Here is a 20,301-nt window from a genome sequence, read left to right on the forward strand (position 1 = left end):
CTTAAAGCAATTCCAAGTAATCTCTATTTGTGATAAAAGCAAATGTAAATGATGTTAGCTTAATCTTCTCAGCAATGATATTAATTTAAATAAAATTTTGACATTGATTAGCCCATAGCTTTTTGACCTTTACGTTTAGCATCATGTAAGTCTTAGGGGGTCAGTTACTTGACACTGAAAAGATTATTTCCCAAGAGGTACTGCCTGCAGCAGCTTGAAGCAGTTCTGGTGATTTAACCTTGCCAGGACAACACCTCATTGCTTTAAATAGAATTACTTAGCTTATGATATGGTTGATTTTAAATCTTTACCTTGAAAACCTCAAAACTAAACCATAAGAACACAGTGGTAGCCTAACTGAAATGAATCCTATTTTTTTTTCCCCTGGGCTTGGGAAAAAAGCTTATTAAGGAAAGATATGGGGACACTGAACTCCTTGGGTGAGCCTGAAGGACAGAGCAGCTGGTGGCCAAGAAGCCATGACAAAATTAAGCAAGAGAATTCAGATTATTTTCAAGGCGGTGTGTGATTAGCAAAGTACCTGTGGGTTCCAGCTGCCCCTTAGAGAAGACCACGATTTCCATCTCCAAGAATTAAGGATGGCTTTCCATCTAATGAACGTGGAAGACTCTCCAGGCAGATTGTCTTGTCAAAAGCTAGATACTTTCAGTTATACTTTGTTTTTATTCTTTTCTAAAACCAACTGCATCCAGACTAGCAATTCTGAAGGCTTTTCTAAAGTTACAAAGGTAAATGAGATTTCCTTTCTTTCTTACTCGTTTCATTTCTTTTTTTCCCTTTATTAAATGTGGTCTTTTTTTTTTTTTTTTTTTTTTTTTTACTCTTGGACAAGGCTGCTCTCTGTGTTGCATCGCTCTCAAGAAGACCTGCTGGTGGTGACAGCTGTCATTCTGTTTTCAGAGTAAACTCACTGGGTGTGGAAACAGAGGCAGAACAGACAGGACCAAGGCCCATACCAAAGGAAAATGGCAGCAGTAGCAGGTTTCTTAAAAACTTTAAAAAATACCAACAACAAACTGAATCCCTAAAATGGTTTTAAATGACTTCGCTTTGACTTTCCAAAAACGATTAATGTACTATCTTTGTTCCTAAACAAGTGAAATTTGACATCTTCTAATCTGTCAAAGAAAGGAAATCTCCAAATTAGTTTTTTTTTTCAAAATCATGACTAGACCCCTTGACTCGCCAGCAAAAGTGTAGTTTGTTATGTCCTCACTGCTTGCTCTCGGATCCCAAGATCAGAAGCAAAGTGCAAACAGCTTATCACTGACCTACTCATAGCAAAAGCCAGATAATTACATAAAATTAACATTTAAAAAAAACATTTCTCATTATTTCCTGATTATGTGTACATTACTGTGTATTCTAAAATAATTGTTTATACAAGTGATCATGTTTCAGTAAAACTGTTTTTCATAAACATCAATGAAGAGGCTTCAGTGTTAATTTGGCAGTTCTTTAACTTTTCTACAGATTTTGCTTATTTTGCATTTTCTTTTTCAACTGTATATTGTGGATTAAATTGACATCATTTCTGGATTATGGGTGTGTCATTCTAAATAGTAAGAAAAATTTATGAGTTCAAATAGAATATTTATCACAAGTTTGAACCAGAAGACATGATTATTAATGTACATGATTTATAGAGAGAATAATAGATATTTGGTAATGATTAGAAATTAATGGAATCCTTGGAATATGATTATCTGTTAAGTATCTCACTAAAAATAAAATTAACCACAGCCCAGAGAGCTCAAATATCTTAATTTGATAAGAAGGATTACTGATCATTTAAAGATTTTATATTAACAATTTTAATACCAATAGCAAAATTAAAAAATGAAATAAAATATTTTCTAATTCTTCCACAAATCCTAGCATTAAACTCACATTTTAGGAGCATTCTGAATACTGCTAGCATTGGAAACCAACAGAATCATTAAACTGCCAGTTACTATTCCTTTTTAAAAAGATTTTAAATTTGAGGACTTCTGGGGTTTTTTTTTTTTTTAGTTTCAAACACTGCTACATACTAGAGAGTGAAATAACCCCTCTCATTTTCTATGACAAATATAATTATCATGTAATTTCACTTAGTCTTTTAATGAAAATATAGCTTACATATAGTACAGTTATTTCAGTTATAATTGCCCATAGAGTGATAGTAACATAAGTTATTTCTCCTGGCCCCTACGGTGTAATTAACATTGTAATTTTATACAGAAGTTTTTTTTTAAAAGCTGGAATTTTTCACTATGCTTTCTACAAGCTGACTGATGTGTTTGATGTTGAATAAATTGTGCTTTTTAAAAAGCAAATATTAATTTACCTAAAAAATATTTATTGAACTTCATCTGTTTTCTTTAGATCAACTTTACTCTATATCCACTGTTATTTTTAAACTCTGGTATTTTTATCCAATGAATGTACATATATCAAATATCAGCTCAACATTACAATTAAGAAAGTATAAAACTAGAACTTTTTTTAGAGGTTAAGCTAAAACAATACTTATGAAATAATTTCTTGTCTTCTAAACTCAACGAGAATAACTGATTGCAGCATGCAAGGTGAGAAAAGTAAATACAATTTAAAAAGTGATTTATTAGAGTTTTCTAATGGAAAGTCTTAGATATTATTAAAAATAAAGACATTAAAATAATTACTTCTCTTTCCATGCCCCATGTTTTGCTATGAATTCTAGTATTATAGATGATCTTTGGTGAAACTGAAGAAGCTGAAGTCATTTGCAAATATTGTGTTTGTGTCTATGTGCATTTTCCTAGATCTACCCCTTTCATAAGATTATTAAAGAGGCCTGTGACTTTAAAAAAAAAAAAAGAAAGCTTAAGAATCATTAATAAATCTTCCTTAACCCACCACTGAAAAATTTCTGTAGTACCACCTTTTCCAAAGAGAAATGTGATTTTCTGGGAAAATCCTTTGACTTAGCAGACATTCATGACTTGCTTTAAAATATTGTGGATATTATGGTCCTGTGTAATTTGATAATTATGTTAAAAATTAAATTTTCATAAATGCAGTTTAAGTTTATTCACAAATTTACAATTATATAAATACAATTATTTACAATATTTAAGTACAATAAATATATATGTTCTGCTCTTCAAAGTCTTTAAATCTTTCACATTTCTCCCTATGCATCTAGAAATTAACATGAAGTTGAAATTTCAAATGCTTGTGTTTATATGCAAAAAAGATAATCCATGTAATATATTGTTAAGCCTTTATTTTCAAGTATTCCAGGTGAAACAGTGTGAAAGAGAATAGGAATAATGAAATTTTCTATATTATTAAATATATTGAAGTAAAAAGATTATGAGTATTTTATTTTCTAACAAGGTTAGATAGTTCATGTGTCAAAGGTGAAACATGATAACATTTGCACAGGATAACTAAGCTCATCTAGTTAACTACAAAGTGCTATCACACTTTATGATAGAAAACTTAATGCCTCTGCTTCCTTGCTGTTACTGATACAATGCGAGTTTGGCGACAGTCAAGCCCCAACCTTGGTCCACTGCGTGTCTCAGAAAGAGCGATGATAAATGACCACACACCTGAAAGCTGTCAGGTAGAATGAAACAGATGGAGGAGGCACTGGCAATGTCTCAGTTACTGACAGCACTGAAAAAACCCCTTCTCCAAAGCATTCTATTGTCAAAAATCAGTACTAGTGGGCACTCAAATACAAGAAACAATATAATAGGAAACGTGAAAATTATAAAGTAATAAAAGATGAAAAAATTTAGCTGACTGAATCTGTAATCATTATAAGCTATACGCAGCCTGAAGAGAAAGAAAGATGGTTTTATATTTGAAAATTCAAGACTGCAATGCTAGTCTCTACACACAGCTTTCTAGACTTTAGAGGAATACAAATTGTTAAGATGTGTGAACATTTTCCATATATCTGGAAGCAATGGAGTAAAATGGTCGGAAATCAGGACTGGGAAAGATTCGGCAGAGATGACAACCTTAGTGGCATCAGCATCCATCACCGTGGCCTTGATCAGTCCTGAAATCTGTCCATTACGGAGTTTTCATTTGTAAAGGGAAGAGAAAGTAATTTAGTGTAACTTCCCTCTGTTGTAGTCTATGACTCTGTATTATTTTAATAGGGTATTGATTTTTTTTCACATTTTCAAAAAATGGAAAACTACACTGACTTACTCTCTTGCTCAATTAACTAATTTCCAGCATTTTTACTTTTTTTTTTATTTGCCTATTTACCAAAATCATGGAAGTTAAGGGGAAAAATTTACTGGTTATATTTTGTTATTTTCTATCTTTTTTTTTTCCAGTTAAAAGATAATGTAGTCCTTTCATGTTCATCCTTATCTTTGGAGTCATATGAGTATAATAAGCAACTTTGATAGAATACTTACACACCACCTCCTTTCCCCTGACATATACAGTATGTATAAATAAAGATTAAATGTTTAAAATATTTTGACTATACAGAAATGCCAGAAATGGGTCATTTTCCTAGAATAAAATGCATTTCAATTTGCAAGGGTAGAAATGTGCAAAACTGTTTCCCTTGCACCCTTGTATGATTCTCTTGAATGTTAAGGATTATGCTACAGTTACATAAACAATAGAATAAAATATAACATCTATTCAGTATGAGAAACATAAAACACAACAAGTAAGTGAAAAACCACACTGCCTTTAAGGATTTTTAAAGAAAACAGCCTGTGTTTTAGTATAGATAATTGAAATGGAATATTGACATAGGGGAAATAGGTAATTTGTCTGTATCATCACTCAAATCTCGCTGCAGCCCAAACCCCAAGGCTGTCTCTTGTTTTAGCTGATTTTCACTCAACTACCTAAAACAAAGCTCAGGATTTCCAGACCCAGATCTCACTTTCAGTGTCAAAGCTGCCAAGTCCCAGAGTAACACTGAAAATATTAATCAGATACTGGACAGGTAAGGATGTCAGATGAAAATCTGTGTTACACAGAGTTAAACAGCTTTTTATCTTTTTAAATTTTTATTTTTAAAGAGTTTTATGTTTTGTTCTATTTATTATTTTCCTATATCATGTCTTTGAACAAAATGTCTTTTAAAACAAAACTTTTGCTCATGGTGTTTCTAAACAGAACAGAGGCATTAAAAATTGGCTTAAAAATTTTTCTGTTTAAATCTACATTGTAACATCTCTCTGGTTTTAGGCACATGATTTTTTTCAGTCTCATACCTCTTGCTTTTATTTTTGTTTTGATTCATTTTTTAGAATTTTTATTGGAGTATTTACAATGTTGTGTTAGTTTCAAGTGTACAGCAAAGTGAATCAGTTATACATATATGTATATCCACTTTTTTTTAGATTCTTTTCCTATGTAGGCCATTACAGAGTATTGAGTAGAGTTCCCTGTGCTATACAGTAGGTCTTTGTTAGTTATCTTACATATAGTAGTTTGTATATGTCAATCCCACTCTCCTACTTTATCCCTCCCTGAAATAATGCCATATGCAGCAACATGGATGGACCTAGAGATTGTCATACTGAGTAGTCAGACAGAGAAAGTCAAATGTCACATGATAACGCTTATATGTAGAATCTAAAAAAAGGGTACAAATGAACTTATCTACAAAGCAGAAAGAGTTACAGATGTAGTAAACAGTTTTTAAATGTATTTCCGTCTTGAAAGGGAGCACTGTCCTCCTTACGAGGCACTGCTTAGAACACACTCAGTACGCAGCATAGTCCATGGAATTAAGGTTTCTTGGGGAATAACAGACTCGCTCCCCAAGGGGTCATGTTGTTTATCCCCTGTATCTTTAATATGTTTATCCATCATTTTTCATTATTCCCATTATACTGATGGCAACAGAATCTATCTTGAAAGGCTCAATGTGGCATAACTACTAAATTCAATGTCTCTTCCCTTCTTTTCTGTAAAAAGTGTTTACAAATTTTAAAGTTTGCAAAAAAAAAAGTAAGATATTTAGGGAAATGTACAGCTTTAGAGGAGAAAAATCAAAGGGTCTATTCATAGCTAGACATCAGCCTTTTCTCAGCATCCTCTCCTGCATGACCCACAGACCCCAGGGAGGAAGGCACAATGATGTTCTCCCTCAAGGGGTCATATCTGACAATTTGACCATTGGTTGATTTAAGTGTTAAATACTTTGAAGTTTTAAAAGTCTTTACTACTATTATAAATATTCACATTTGAATCAGCAGAATGGAAAAAAAGGGTCAAAGCCAAGAATTTGGAACTGTTTTACATGGGTCACTTTACTACGTCCCTAAAGTTTAAAGGGAAGGCTAGAATGACAACCATAGTTATGGGTTTGTGACAAAAAGAGAAATGGATCAATTAGACACTTTTACTAATGGAGCTCTAAATATTTATGAGTAAACATTCATGAATATTCATAATAAGTGTTCAGGAAAAGCAAAGCCCTAGAAGGTTAAGGAACTTGAAATTTTAATACACAATAACAACAAATCAATCACCTGGGTAATATGCACCTACTCAATATGCATCTAAGAAAAATGTGAATAAAGTTGAAATCCTTTTCTACTTAATGACAGTTAAAATAATGCTGCCTGTAAAGAATATACAAATTACTTTACTTACTTTGGCAAAAGTCAAGTTATAATATTTTCCTATAATGTGTTTCATAACCATAGTATACTACTAAGTGTGCAACTACTTAAACAATAAATAATGTAACAGAAATTTATTAAAATGATTTTTACTTTTTAATATGAATTACACCTAATTAAGTTTCATGCTAATAGTTCCATAAAAATTACATTTTGCATGACTTAACATTCAAACTGCTCTCGTCAACATTTCATAAAGAAGATATAGGTAATTTATTTGAGCATTTTTAAAATAGAAACTTAAAAATTCAGCTGACTAGAGATAATTCTTAAATGACCTGGTTGCAATAAATATTATATATTTTATTAGCAAAACAGGAAAACAAAATGCAACAGATGCTATTTGCTCTTTATTCCTGTTTGAACCGTTTAGTCACTTGAACTCTGCCTTTCATCCTCTGTGTGTGTAAATTACACATTTTTTATGATTAAGGGAATTCATATTTGTAGAAAAGGCAGTATAATGTGTTTTGTTATGATTCCAAATTGCCTCCAAAAGGCAAAAATTTAATGCACTTAAGAAATACTATCTTAAAGGCATATAAATTAGAAATTTATTATGATAATAATATTTTTTCTCACCTTGAAGTCATTTAATTTCTGGTTCTGTTTTGATCTTCTTATATCATTATTTCGATGCCCCCAAACTACATTCATGGGCTCTTTAAAACTGTCCAAGAAATGTAGCAGAGAGGGAAAAATTGGCTTACTTTTAGAATGAATGATTTAAAATATGCCTATAAAACAGTCTGTGAATCCTAAAAAGATAGGGTCTATTAGTTTCCAACATAAAAGGGGGAGGTAAAAGGTAAATAACCTGCTAGGAACATTTCTATTTCCTCAGTTAACTTTTCAGCCCAAAATTTGTGTTATCTTTGTCCAAATACACTGGCTTCCTGTTCTCAAGGTGCAAGCTTCATCTGAAGAGCAAGCCAGGGACTGGAAGATTTAGATGCGCGGCCCAAAATCAGGTCACTGGGGGAGGTTGGGCCCCTAAGATGGCCTCCCGGTGCTGTGAGTGGAAGATGTGACAGTGACATGAGGCAGTGGACAGAACATAGGCCATGGGGTCACTGTCCAGCTCTGTCCTATAGCAGCTTTGCTACTGTGAGCAACCTCGTAACCCCTGTGCCCTCTTTCTATAAAAGGAGTCATCACACCTTCCTTAGGGCTGTGCCCAGGTTATTACCGTAATTACGTGGTATTGATGCAAGTGGGTGCTCGGTCAATGCCAAATGTGGGAGAGGCTGCCTATCAGAGAGGTTGAGAACGAGGTCTCTGGAGTGAGGCTCGAGCCCAGTTCCCTGTCCTACCACTTCTCAAATGAAGACTGACACAGGGCCAGGTTTTGCATCTCTCTAAGCTTCAGCTTCCTCAGTTGGCAAATGAGGATATGAATAGTTATGTCTCAGGGTGTTGTACAAATATGAGATGAATACATGACACGCTCAGTCAAGTCACTGACATAGAGGAAGTGCCCGATAAATTCTATCTACCGTTAAAAATGTTCATGGTATTTTATACCTCTCTGGAAGTGCTTTGCAAAATATGCTGTACCATTATATAGTGGTTCCCTGCAGTAAGGGTGACCAAATTTCCCAGTTCGCCCAGAGCTGTCCTGGTTTTAACACTGAAAATCTTGCATCTTGTGAAACCTCGTAATCCTCAGCGAACTGGGAACATCTTACAAGTTCGTCTTCAATTCATCAAAAAGCAACTCTCGGGCTTCCCTGGTGGCGCAGTGGTTGAGAGTCCGCCTGCCGATGCAGGGGACACGGGCTCGTGCCCCAGTCCGGGAAGATCCCACATGCCGCGGAGCGGCTGGGCCTGTGAGCCGTGGCTGCTGAGCCTGCACGTCCAGAGCCTGTGCTCCGCAACGGGAGAGGCCACAACAGTGAGAGGCCCACGTGCTGCAAAAAACAAACAAACAAACAAAAACAAAAAACAAAAAAAAAAACCCCCAAAAAACAGAATGTTATGGGCTTCCCTGGTGGCGCAGTGGTTGAGAGTCCGCCTGCCGATGCAGGGGACACGGGTTCGTGCCCCGGTCCGGGAAGATCCCACATGCCGCGGAGTGGCTGGGCCCGTGAGCCATGGCCGCTGAGCCTGCGCGTCCGGAGCCTGTGCTCCGCAACGGGAGAGGCCACAACAGTGAGAGGCCCACGTACCGCAAAAAAAAAAAAAAAAAAAAAAAAAAAAAAAAAGCAACTCTCCCTAGGGGTTGGTGGCCTGTGCAGTTAGCTCAGCATGGCTGGGCCAGGCCCCATCACCCAGGGAGCACTCAAGATAACTCAATTCTCCAATATGAGCGACCCCAGAAAAGATCAGCTCACAGCAGCAGGGTTTCTATGCAAAACAAAACGTTTTCTTTCCTATGGGGCAGGTGAGTCTAAAATTTGACTCTAAAGAAATCTTTTGAATTTGCTTCTGTCTTTTCCTGGCTTCCCAAGCTTTTCATGCTAAGCTGTGCTCCCTTAAGTCCCAAGGGGGAGGTACAGCATCCTGGGCTGCTCTCTGCCTTCCCAGCGGCATTTGGGGATGTGCCTCTTTGGTGGTTTTCAGGCCTGGGGTGCATTCCGTGAAGCTTATCCACACCCTGTGTCCAAGGCAGACTTGGTACAGTGATGACACATCTCAGCCAGGACACAGTGACCTTGTTAAAATGCAACAACCTGCTGCGCTGTGTAGTGAGGCTGTAAAGGGGCACACTTCATACACCTGAGGTTCTACAACCCATGAATTTTGTTTTGTTTTGATTAGCAAATTATAGCTTTTGGCTAGTAATAATATAGAAGGAAGAGCTCTCCAGATGAAGAATTATTACATTTTTCTTCCTTTTGGCTAAATGAATGAGGTCATGACCCATCTCCAACATAAAATTTAATGCTTTTAGCAAACTAAAATTTATCTTGCAAATCTAAATAAATTCTTCTGAATATAAGTACCAATGTATTGGCCATTTTTGTACTACTTAACCTAAATTTGTGTTTCTGATACCTGAATTAAAAATGCAAGATAGCCAGAAATCTATGTAAAACCTAGGGACCAAAGCATCTTGATCTCACTGAATAACATTTTATTTTTATTAATATCTATTTATTGCCTAGTATGTCAGACACTTTGCCAGAATATGTGTTATGTGCCAGAATATGTATTATGTGCCAGAATATAAATATATTTTTATAAATTCAAACTGATATAAGTAATTGAATATTATCTCCCACTTTCAATCTATGACACTGAGAGACATAACACACACCTCAGTCTACTCGGAGTTAGGGATATATGTTTGGGATTTGCGCCTATTAAAATAGGATGCACTAAAGTATAGAGGAAAGAAGTCCAAAGTAAGAGACCTGGGCTTGCAGTCTAGGTCACATCACCAGTATGAATGGGTAAGTCTCTTAATCTCTCTCAATCTGAGTTTTACCTTTCATAAAATAAGGATGATGGTCCTCTCGGGACTAACTTTGAGGGTTACTATGGACAACAAATTAATTCAATCATGAATCTATAAATATTGGGTAAATACTTTTATTAAATTATGCAGCATTATATAACTTTTTAATATTGTTAATATTATTTCATTAAGCTGAAAACTCATATTCAAATATTTAAGTATCAAGCCAACAGTAACACCAAATAGGGTGGCCCAAGACAGTCGGAGGAGGTCTGCATCTACGTGGGACTCAAGTCCAAAGATCAAACATCAAATGTGATCCAAAGGATCACAAGGCAGGTCAGCAACGTGCCGACACAGCAGGCTGAACGGTTTCCCTCCTGTGTCCCTCAGGAAGAAAGAACTGATGGGTGTTCTAACCCTTCTGAGGCCAAGAGGAGTAGCATCCCGGCAGCTACTTCCCAGATGCATGACTGCAGCGGGCCAAATATGCCATAAGGTTACTGCTATTTAGAAGGAAAACCCAGGGATTTTCTATTCCTTTGCACCACAGAATGTAAGACTTAAACCCTTTATCTATGAGAGCAGGGGAATGCAAATAAACAAAAACATATTATAAATATGCTATTCTTTTCCAAAGAGAATCATTTTCTAGTTGTCAGTGTGAATAAATACATTTTGAAGCAAAAATACTCTTAATTTTAATCTTCTCCTCTTTGATGTGAACTGCTCACAATACAAAACGGTTAATACCAAATGCCCTACCAAATCACTGCATGGCAAAAGCTATCTGTTAAATAGTTTGGCTCATTATTTCAATAAATACAGTTATATAACTCATATACTATGAGAGAAAAGGAACAATATTAAGTTGTTAAAAAAGTTACATTAATATTTACCTTTTGTGGATGAGTTATATTTTTCTTGTTCTTCAATGAATTAAATGCACATAATGATGGAAACAAAAGAAAGAAATCAGCAAATTTATAGTTAGACATGGAAATGTGAATCAACACAATGGCGTGAATACATAACATATAATGTGACATGGTAAATTGCAATGAGAAACCATGAGGAAATCTCAAATATGGTACTAAAATCAATCAAAGAAAGAATGAATGAAACAATTTAAAGATTTGAAATAAAATCAGAAACATTGGGAAATTAATATTGTATACTTGGCAATTGAAAAGTATATTTTGTGTTATTTTTTTCTTGCCTTTGAAGAATTGCAAAGCATTACAGCACTCACTTTACTAAGACATTTTAACCTTAATCCATTGTGACTTTTTATTGTAAATGTACTTAAAAGCATATTTAACATTCATAACTAACATTTTCATTTCAAAAATGATAGCATTTCAGATAATTTGAAAAAGCATATAATAAAAAAAAATTCAATTTTTTGCTAGATAGTAGGCATTTTCTCTTCACTGTGGAAAATATTCTGGAACATTTTCCACCTGGAAAAAAATATATTTTAATTTAAGTAATCCTTTCTTCCTTCTCAAATTACTGTAATTATATTAAAATATCTCAAAGTGAAATTGTTCCTTGCAGACAGTATTTCTCAGACATTTCTTAAGCCTTTCTCTGCCTCCTTGTTGGTGCACCATTTACTGAGAAATAATGGCCTATCTAGATATTTTGAAGGGGAGTTCCATTAGTTCTAGGTAGCAGAATTAATAACAGAATACATAAAACATAACTGGCACATCAAGTGTTAGTTTATAGTTTATGAATGATCTTTAAATACGTCTTCTTAAAAAAGACAACTAGGTTGCACACACACACAAAAATCACTTGGTTGGTTTCAGAAAACCATACATTTTTATGCAACCAATTATGTTGACTTCAGTCTCACTCTACCTAAGGGCTACATTGTAATACAACATTGGAACATACGCAGAGGAATTTCCTGAAAGTCTTTGTTCTCAATGATCACATACCATTTGAGTTACCTAAATTTTAAGGCTACTTCTTAGCGACTTTATCTCAAAATCTGCATTGTAATCACACCTCTACTTTTTCCTTAACTATACTTCAACATAATCAGATTCTATGTAGCAAATAGGCTAGCATTACTAATTTTTAAAAGAAACTTTAAAATACTTTTTCAAAAATTAAGTAAATGTATCTTTTCTAATTATATGTTAGCTTTTAAAATAATATATATTGTTTTATCGCACAAGGAGAGAGTAGTAAAATTGAATTACAAGAAAAAAAACGAAAAACAAGAAGCATCCAAACAATCTATGGATCCTAAACAAAATAAGGTAGATAATTGTAACCAGAAACTGTGTATGAATAAAATTATTTTATAAGTTCATCAGGAAGTTGTATCACTATTCAGGAATCTAAACCATTTGAAATATTTGCTCCTAACCAACAGCTGCTTATCAACTCAGCTATCTTTTTTAAAAAAGAAAATTACCCTTTGTTAAAAAAAAAAAACCACAAATATACATAAAAGAAAACTGAAAAGAAGTCAAGTGTGGTAGAACTTTCATTGATTGCAAATAAACTGCATTCTGCATCAGTCTTCATGGCAGACAGAAGTAAATTTTAACATATAATATGGAAAGAAAAACATGACATGATTCCACAGCCTTAAGAACATCAATGAAATCCATCTCAAGTGGATTAGACAGCTAAATTCTGTCTAATCCATGAATCAAATTAGAAGTTTACTTTTAAAAACATATTCCAGGACACACAAAGATGTCATGTAAACTGTTCAGCTTGAAATAGATCCATAATAAGATGAAGGAGGACAGTATCATCATTTACCAAACACCCCAAAGCACATAGTATTATCATACAGTAAACCAGATCCATTTTAATTATAGAAGAATACATAGTGACAATAATACATGATTGTTGTCATATTTTTTAAAGGTTGTATCTATATGACTCTTAAGATGATAAACTTCAGAAACCTCAAGTAGCAAGTGTTTAGGAATGTACTTGTGATATTAACTATCAAAATAACTCCACCAATTTCATCCTCAGTCACTCCTTTCTTCCCACCTCAATTCAACCTTTACAAATTGGTGATTTCTCTGAAAGACAACTGTGAATACGAATATCATAAACAGTAATGTTGACTGATAGCAACAACAGAACATGAGCTTTTATAAAAACCAAAGTCCAGCATACAATCCATCTGACTTTGTAGAAGCAATTCTTATTTCTACAGAATAATAAAACTATAATCTCACTATATGAGCGTTATATGCAGTACCGTTATATACTTTTGAACCAGAAGTGTTTTAGCAACTGGAGGAAATGCAAAGAATTTTAGAAACAAATGACTTTTTGGATATCAATCTTTAGCACACTATGGTCAGTAACACTGAGTTTGTAGCTGAACACTAGAACCTGTAGTTCTTTTAGTTGTGCAACAGGAGTTCATGAATGGATAATTTAAATAAACACCACATTTTAAAAAATAAATTTGAAAACAATTTCATCTAGGCTACTGCTAATTACAGTCTTAATAACATTAATTATGAATGATCTTCTCAAAATGTTCCCAGATAAGAGAAAGTTTGTTAAACACATGAACTGAGAATTCCAAAGGATTAATTGTTATTTCAGAAAAGAAAGTCAGCCTCATATTTTCCTGATTAACTAAATGAATGCCCTTATAATGACCCTGAATACTAAAGTATGATATAGCAACAGGATATATGATTTTAAAAAAATAATACAAATCCAGAATTTATTGTAGCAGCATTTTTGTGTCAATATGCTGATACTTATCAAATCTACACTAATTTTTCTATAACCAAGTACTCTGTGTACAAACTCTGCCTGATCAGTTTTTGAAACAATGTATTTATCTTCTTAGACCACTAACACTTCGGTGATACATTCAGTAATGCTCTTTGAGTGAGTAAAACACATACCCAGCACCCTCAGTACAGAAGGAAATAAACAAGTTTTACATCAGAAACAACAAACACTTGAGAAAAGTATGCAAAATGTTAACCTTTCAGTTGTTTCATAGGGACGAAGAGTTTCAATGCATGTTTTAAATAGAAGTCCACTGCGTTCATATTACAACCCCAAATTAAACAGTATTTCAGTAAACTGCTTAACAAATCTCTGGTAATACTTATGTGATAACATTTGCCGATAACAAATCATTTCACTTACTGAGAAATGGGATAGCACCTTGGTCACATGAAGAAAACAGTGACTCTTTTAACCTGGTATTTAAATCCTCTTAGGCCTCTTAGGTAGCTTAGTGAATTTCATTTCCACTAAAACCTGCCCACCTCCCCTCAACATCTCTCTTTCTAGGAAGATAAAACACAATGTGTACATGCTTAAAATAAGGGAAATTTAAGTGATGTTAACTGTTAAAAAACACTCAAATGTGTGTTCTAAGTCAGTTTTTCACCATCAAAGTTCTATAAAAAATACAGGATACTGCAGGTAAATTAAAAAAAAAAAACACTAGCAAAGCATTCAATACGATTTCCTCATTTAAAAATATTTTTAAAACAAGGTTAAAAACGTCTTCCTTTAACATATAAAATACCACATTGTACTGAGGTTTTTAAAGTTTTATTTTCTCCCTTTGCACCTTTGGAAAAGGTATCTCTAGGGCTCAATCTATTCTTTTCATTGACCATCTAAAATTCATGCATTCACTCACTCAGCAAAAACAGCATATAGGCCACAAACTGTTATAACTTGGTGCCGGGAATAAAACTCTAAGACACTTGACTTCTTAGGATTCATCACACTACATGTCATCAAAATACTATTCTTTCAATAGAAGGAGTATAAAAAGAGGTGGTTCTCAAATCCGAGATTTTGTCAGCGCTCTCTCTATGGATACCTTGTTCTGCACTGCCGCTCCTCCCTGGCACTTGTGGAAGCTGCCTGCCCCGAGGGCTGCCAAAGGCTGTGTCTGCGGGCGGGGACTGCGTCGGGCTGGCCTGCCGGTGCACTCTGTGGGGAGAAGAAGCAGGGCAAACGAAACGATGAAATCCCAAAGGGCCTGACAAGGATCTCTTCCTTCCTACTGTTCCTCTTAAAATAGACGTAAAACCCTACCTGGGCCTTTGGAAGCAAAATCAAGTACTCTTTATGATGTGTGTAAAAGGAATATTACCAAAAGGGGCTACAAGAGACAGGGAAACGTCTGCCACGTAGAGTTCTGCAGAATGAATTCCTGAACTGGGCAGAAGGGAACGTACTTTTCATTAACTTTCTATGAAGTTGTGACTTTCTGTTAAGTTACCCATTTTTGGTAGTGCTGGACCTAGTATATCTACTCACAGCCTATGAATCTTAACAACATGGGTAAACGATTTAAGAAAGGCTGTTGCCTATATTGCTACAATTAAATCCATATAAGTGATAAGAATAGTTCTGGCTGCAGACTTTTATAAATTACCATTCCCTTGCACTTTATGCTTAAATAGGAAAAATCTGAAAAGATATTTATAAAAATAACCTTGGGCACATGCTATGAACTATCCTGGTGAAAAGATCAAAATTACAAATACAATTTTAAGAAGTGTGAAGATACATCACTATTGTACAGAAGTAAGCTGACCTCCATCTGCTGGTATTCAAACTTTTTTTAAACTGAAGAACTTTAAAACACTCTCAGCTTTTACTGAACAAAGATGAAAGTTTTCAATTTTTTTTTTCTAATTCCTCTTACACTTTTTAAAGCAAGTACACATTTAATTCCAGGTAATTTCTTATACAGAATTTCACATAATTTAAAATATATATATATATATATGAATATGCCACAAACAGATGGAAGGACATAACACAGGCAAATTTAATTTTCGATGATGGCTAGTTGGCAGGAAGTATAGAAGAGAATGCCACCAGCACAGTGAAGGTAGATGCAGGTAAGGGAGGGTGTGGAGAGGTTAAGTGTCACAAAGAAAGGATTAAGAACTATGGTGTCATAATGAGTGACAGTGTCAAGAGCTCAGGAAGGTACAACACCACACCAAGACCCAGAGGCAGACACGGAACAGCGACCTTGTCAGGAGCGGAGAAGGTGGCGCCGACCCTCCGGGGGCAAGGTGGTGCATAGAACACAGTGTTCTGACACTAGGGTGCTCACTCGAGCGGGAGCGAGCGGGATGTTTTCCCCTAAGGACTAGCTGATCAGTCGCTCTCGGGGCTGCGTATCCCCTTCTAGAAAGACATGGTGGGAGAACCCTAAAACATTAGGGTCAGAAAAGATCTTCAGTCAGCAGGTCACATCCACTTTGATACCAGCACATCTGTCCAAGGAAAACCTGGTTACTCTTACAAGACAGTGATTTTAAAACCCAGGAGCAAACCCATCACACAGTTACTGAAATGGACCTCACATCAAACTGATGCGTTATCGCGAATGTGCACGCCTGGTGGTTCTGAGCGGGCCTGTCCTCCAGTGTAACAAGCCTCTCAAGTCCCACAGGGGCAAAGACTTCTGTCTCTTGTTTCTTACTGAGCTGTATCTCTGGTGCCTAGAACACAGCAGCACAGGGAACAAGAGCTCAGTAGAGAGATCTGGATTTGAATGAGTGAACACAATCAGAACAGTGAACTCAGGGACACGTCAAGCACTTGCCTTCCAGAAGAAGCAATGCACTGGCGGGTTCTGTATGTCCTTTTACAATGTTCATAATTTATCTCTGCAACAGGGAAGTCCATACCAAATAGGTAGCAAAGGGAAGCTGTCTTCTAAGGTTGATTTAAGTAGACCAACAAATTAAAATGACGAAGTAAGATGGGGAATGCTTCATTTTTGAACTGACTAAATGCAGATGGCTGATATATGGATAAAAATATGTCCTCTGATATATAAAAGTAGCTGAAAAGATAGTTGTCCATGCATTGACAGCTATCTTAATACAGTGTTCAAAATTATTATGAAGCCAATTTCCAAATTAAGGACCAAGAATTAAAAACTGATTTTTATATGTGACTATATATATGTATGTATGTATGTATGTATATATATATATACTTGTTTAGAGCAGACACATGTTTTTGCTTTTTTCATCATTTTCAGTAAGTATTTTAAATAAAATGCACATTTAAAATACCTAATCTGTATTACTTTTCATAGTGACAGAAGCCAAGAAATAACACTTTATCCTTTTGAAAACAATCCTATAAAATTCGATTAAGTAATTTAAAGTGTGTGAGAGTCAAGAATCCATATTGATCACAGGAAGTACATTAATTATTGAGTGATTTATTCAACTTGTATACAGATTGACAATTTTTCTCAAGTAGAATGATTTTCACAGGTATAATTATTTTGATTCAGGATATCTCCTCTATTTCTAAACAATAAAGTGGGAAAATGTCATATTTTAGAGCATAAAAAGGTACAGCTTAGGTCTTTAATGTGCATTTTATCTTCTTGAGCTCTGGATTAATGCTTTATCAGCCCCTAAGACAGATCCCAAAACCTGGACAGTCACTTCGATTTCAAAATTAATAGAAGAAAGGACTGACAACACATATTAAAACTGTTCATTCCATCTGGATTGCCTTCTTACATGAACTCAACTCTACAGAATTAATTTATGTGGGAAGGACCAAGGTGTGATCAAGTCCTTTCCACCGATAAATAATGAGTTTCTATCTATTACTCTTTAAAAGCCATTATCATGAGAATAAACTTCAGCACTCCTTGTACAAAATACACTTGAAAATACTTGCTTTGAAAGTTGGATAGTACAGTTTTTACCCTAGTCCTGAGAGCATTCATGGATCTTGCAATTTCACTAAAATCTTGCTTCATTTCTTAATGCAATTCATAAGCACTAAAAGGACCTCTTAATTGCAACTTGAAATGTGAATAATTTCGGGGAGCCTTATGTGGCCCCAAACTAAATGGCACAAATATAAAAAGCAATTTCAAAGGCAAATAAGTGGCTTTCTAGATGAATGTTACACAGATCTTCCCAAGCCATGAGCTTGCAGGGCCCAAGAACAGTGCGTCCTGTTGGGGGTTAATCATTTTGCCCCAGGGCTGTTTCTCCTTTGACACAAACTAAAAGTCCTTCAATAACAAAACAGTTCCTGCCACCAGCCAAACGATGATCAATATGAAAGCGTGGACCCAAGGGGAGACAAAGAAACCACTCTGTCTGAGGAAAACCGAGGAGGGTGGCAGCAGGGCTGGATCACAGGAGGGGAAACGGAGGAAAGTGAAAATGCAGAGGCTGGAGAGAGACAAGCAAGGCTTTGGAGAAAGAGAAGGTGGAAACAAGTAGAGTTTGTTTCAGACAAGAGGAAAGGAGGGTTAATCAAGGAATGCTGAGGTTCAGGAGCGAAACGTGAGAGAATCCAGGCTTTTCGATACAATGGCATGTGCTAAGGATGTAAGGGTGTCGGAGGGAAAGAGATCAAAAACCGGCATGTTAGGGAGCGAAGCGGGGAGTGAGTGAGAGAGAAGGAGAATGACGGTAACAGCTCTTCTCACTGGGCATCCACATGGCGCCGTCTACACACGTCAGCCACTAGTGTGTATGCGTGTGTATAGACGTGTGTGTGTATGCATGCATACCACATACCTACACACGTGTCCTTTTTTTGTTTTGCATTCTCACAGCAGCTCTAAGAAGTGCTATGGTTCCTATTTTATAGATGGAAAAACTGGGGGTCACAGAGTGACTTGCAAACAGGCAAAGAGCTAACATGATAAAGGCGGGACCCACGCAGGTCTATGAAGCTCCAACACTGCTCCCTTTTCTGCCTTGGAGACAGGATTGGTTTCTATATCATGAGATGAAACATGGTAATTTCACATCCCTGGATGTATTGCTAAACTTGTAAAACAAAATATAAGTATATGTGCAGGTATCAAATTGCTTGACAAGGTTTAATAGAATCGTTTTTTGAGAGCTTATAGGAAAAAATATGAGGAAAATGGTATTTAATTGAATATCTACTCTGCTTTATATGTCTATACATAATATATTTTTGAAACAAAAATAATGAGGGTTCTAGAGCAAAGTATGAATTCCAACCTGACTATAACTCCAGTTCACCATCTCCAAACCCATTGCTAAATATTTACCACTGAGTTCAACCTATGCCTCCTCTCTTCACCTAAAGTCTTGGGTGCTGTGACTTGAACTTAAGTAAAACACATTTCCCACCCAAACCTTAGGTTGCTAGACATTTCTGTTGCTGCAAGCAGACGTGCAGTGAATTGCTTCTATTGCGGCTTAAAAATAGTTTTTTTTTTTTTTTAATTACTTGTTAAAGGATAGACATGCATGTGGTATTTAAGGTCACCATGGTTCCTCCCGTCATCGCCATTTCAGGCTTACATGGACTTTTTTCCGGAGTGCCAGCACAACATAAAGTGCATACGCAAGCAATTCTAAATACCAGTTGTTACCCCACATCCCCCAGTTAGGATGCAGAGAGCAAGTTCCACAAGAAGAAAAGACTCCAGAACAGGATGTGCAGTGGTGCTAGCAATCTACAAAGCTCAACTCACATCAGGGTGAAAAGTTACACTTTTATTTACTAAGGAGCATCTTCAGAGGGTCTGAAGCTCTATGTCAATGGTGAGGCACCGAAGTCAGAAGTAGGTTCTGCCTCTCTTCTATCTAGAACTGGTTAACCTATCTTTCAAAATATTTTCTTACAAGTCTGTTTCTCTAAAGGTCAAAAATTTTGAGGCCAAAAAAAGGACCTTCAAAAAGTATGATCATCACAGCAAATTCTGCCAGGGGCCAAGGTGTGTCTGTGTGCTGGGACTCCTCTGGGGAAGAAGTCAACTCCTGAAGGCCAAGAATCAGCATCCTAGCATTCATACTCTGGTCTCAATTCATCTGTAGCTACACGTCAACTCAAGGTATCTTCTAAAGAAGTGAGAGCTAATGTAAACCTAGGCCAATTCTTCTTTTGTAACTAGCTATTCAACAATTCACTCAAAAGCCAGGCATGTGATTTACACTCTAATAAAAATCAACAAAGAGCTTTAATTATAATCAAACAAATCCGCATACCTAAAAGGTTTGAGTTTTCTATATCAAACCTACAGCAAAGTGAGTAATGGTAAGAGGAATACGAATAGGGTCCTTAAGCAAACATTAGGCACGAGAAGTCGGCTGAATCCCTGCTGCTCCTACTGGAGGGAAGACTTGTGCTTACAGACGTGTTCAGTGTTGCATGGCAGATGCTCAGATAAGCATGGGCAGTGGACTCTAGAATCATCTAACATTCTAAAAC

The 20,301-nt window shown here is 35.8% G+C and overlaps 1 protein-coding gene across 27 annotated transcripts in view; it reads right to left on the reverse strand.

The window, feature by feature from the left end:
* LOC307061171 (regulating synaptic membrane exocytosis protein 1) overlaps positions 1–20,301 on the reverse strand; it is a gene marked incomplete at both ends in the record, with an annotated part of 210,275 nt that overhangs the window by 101,810 nt on the left and 88,164 nt on the right. For 18 of the 27 annotated variants that reach the window (XM_079716200.1, XM_079716187.1, XM_079716186.1 and 15 more), the window contains one exon: positions 14,921–15,033. In XM_079716200.1, coding sequence (XP_079572326.1) covers positions 14,921–15,033 — 113 coding nt within the window. Of the gene's footprint in view, positions 1–10,967; positions 10,998–14,920; positions 15,100–16,089; positions 16,273–20,301 lie in introns of all 27 variants that reach the window. The other 9 variants (XM_079716195.1, XM_079716184.1, XM_079716194.1 and 6 more) reach the window with 5 other exon arrangements.

This window comes from Hyperoodon ampullatus (assembly GCF_949752795.1).
Source record: "Hyperoodon ampullatus genome assembly, chromosome: 12".
Classification (NCBI taxonomy): domain Eukaryota; kingdom Metazoa; phylum Chordata; class Mammalia; order Artiodactyla; family Ziphiidae; genus Hyperoodon; species Hyperoodon ampullatus.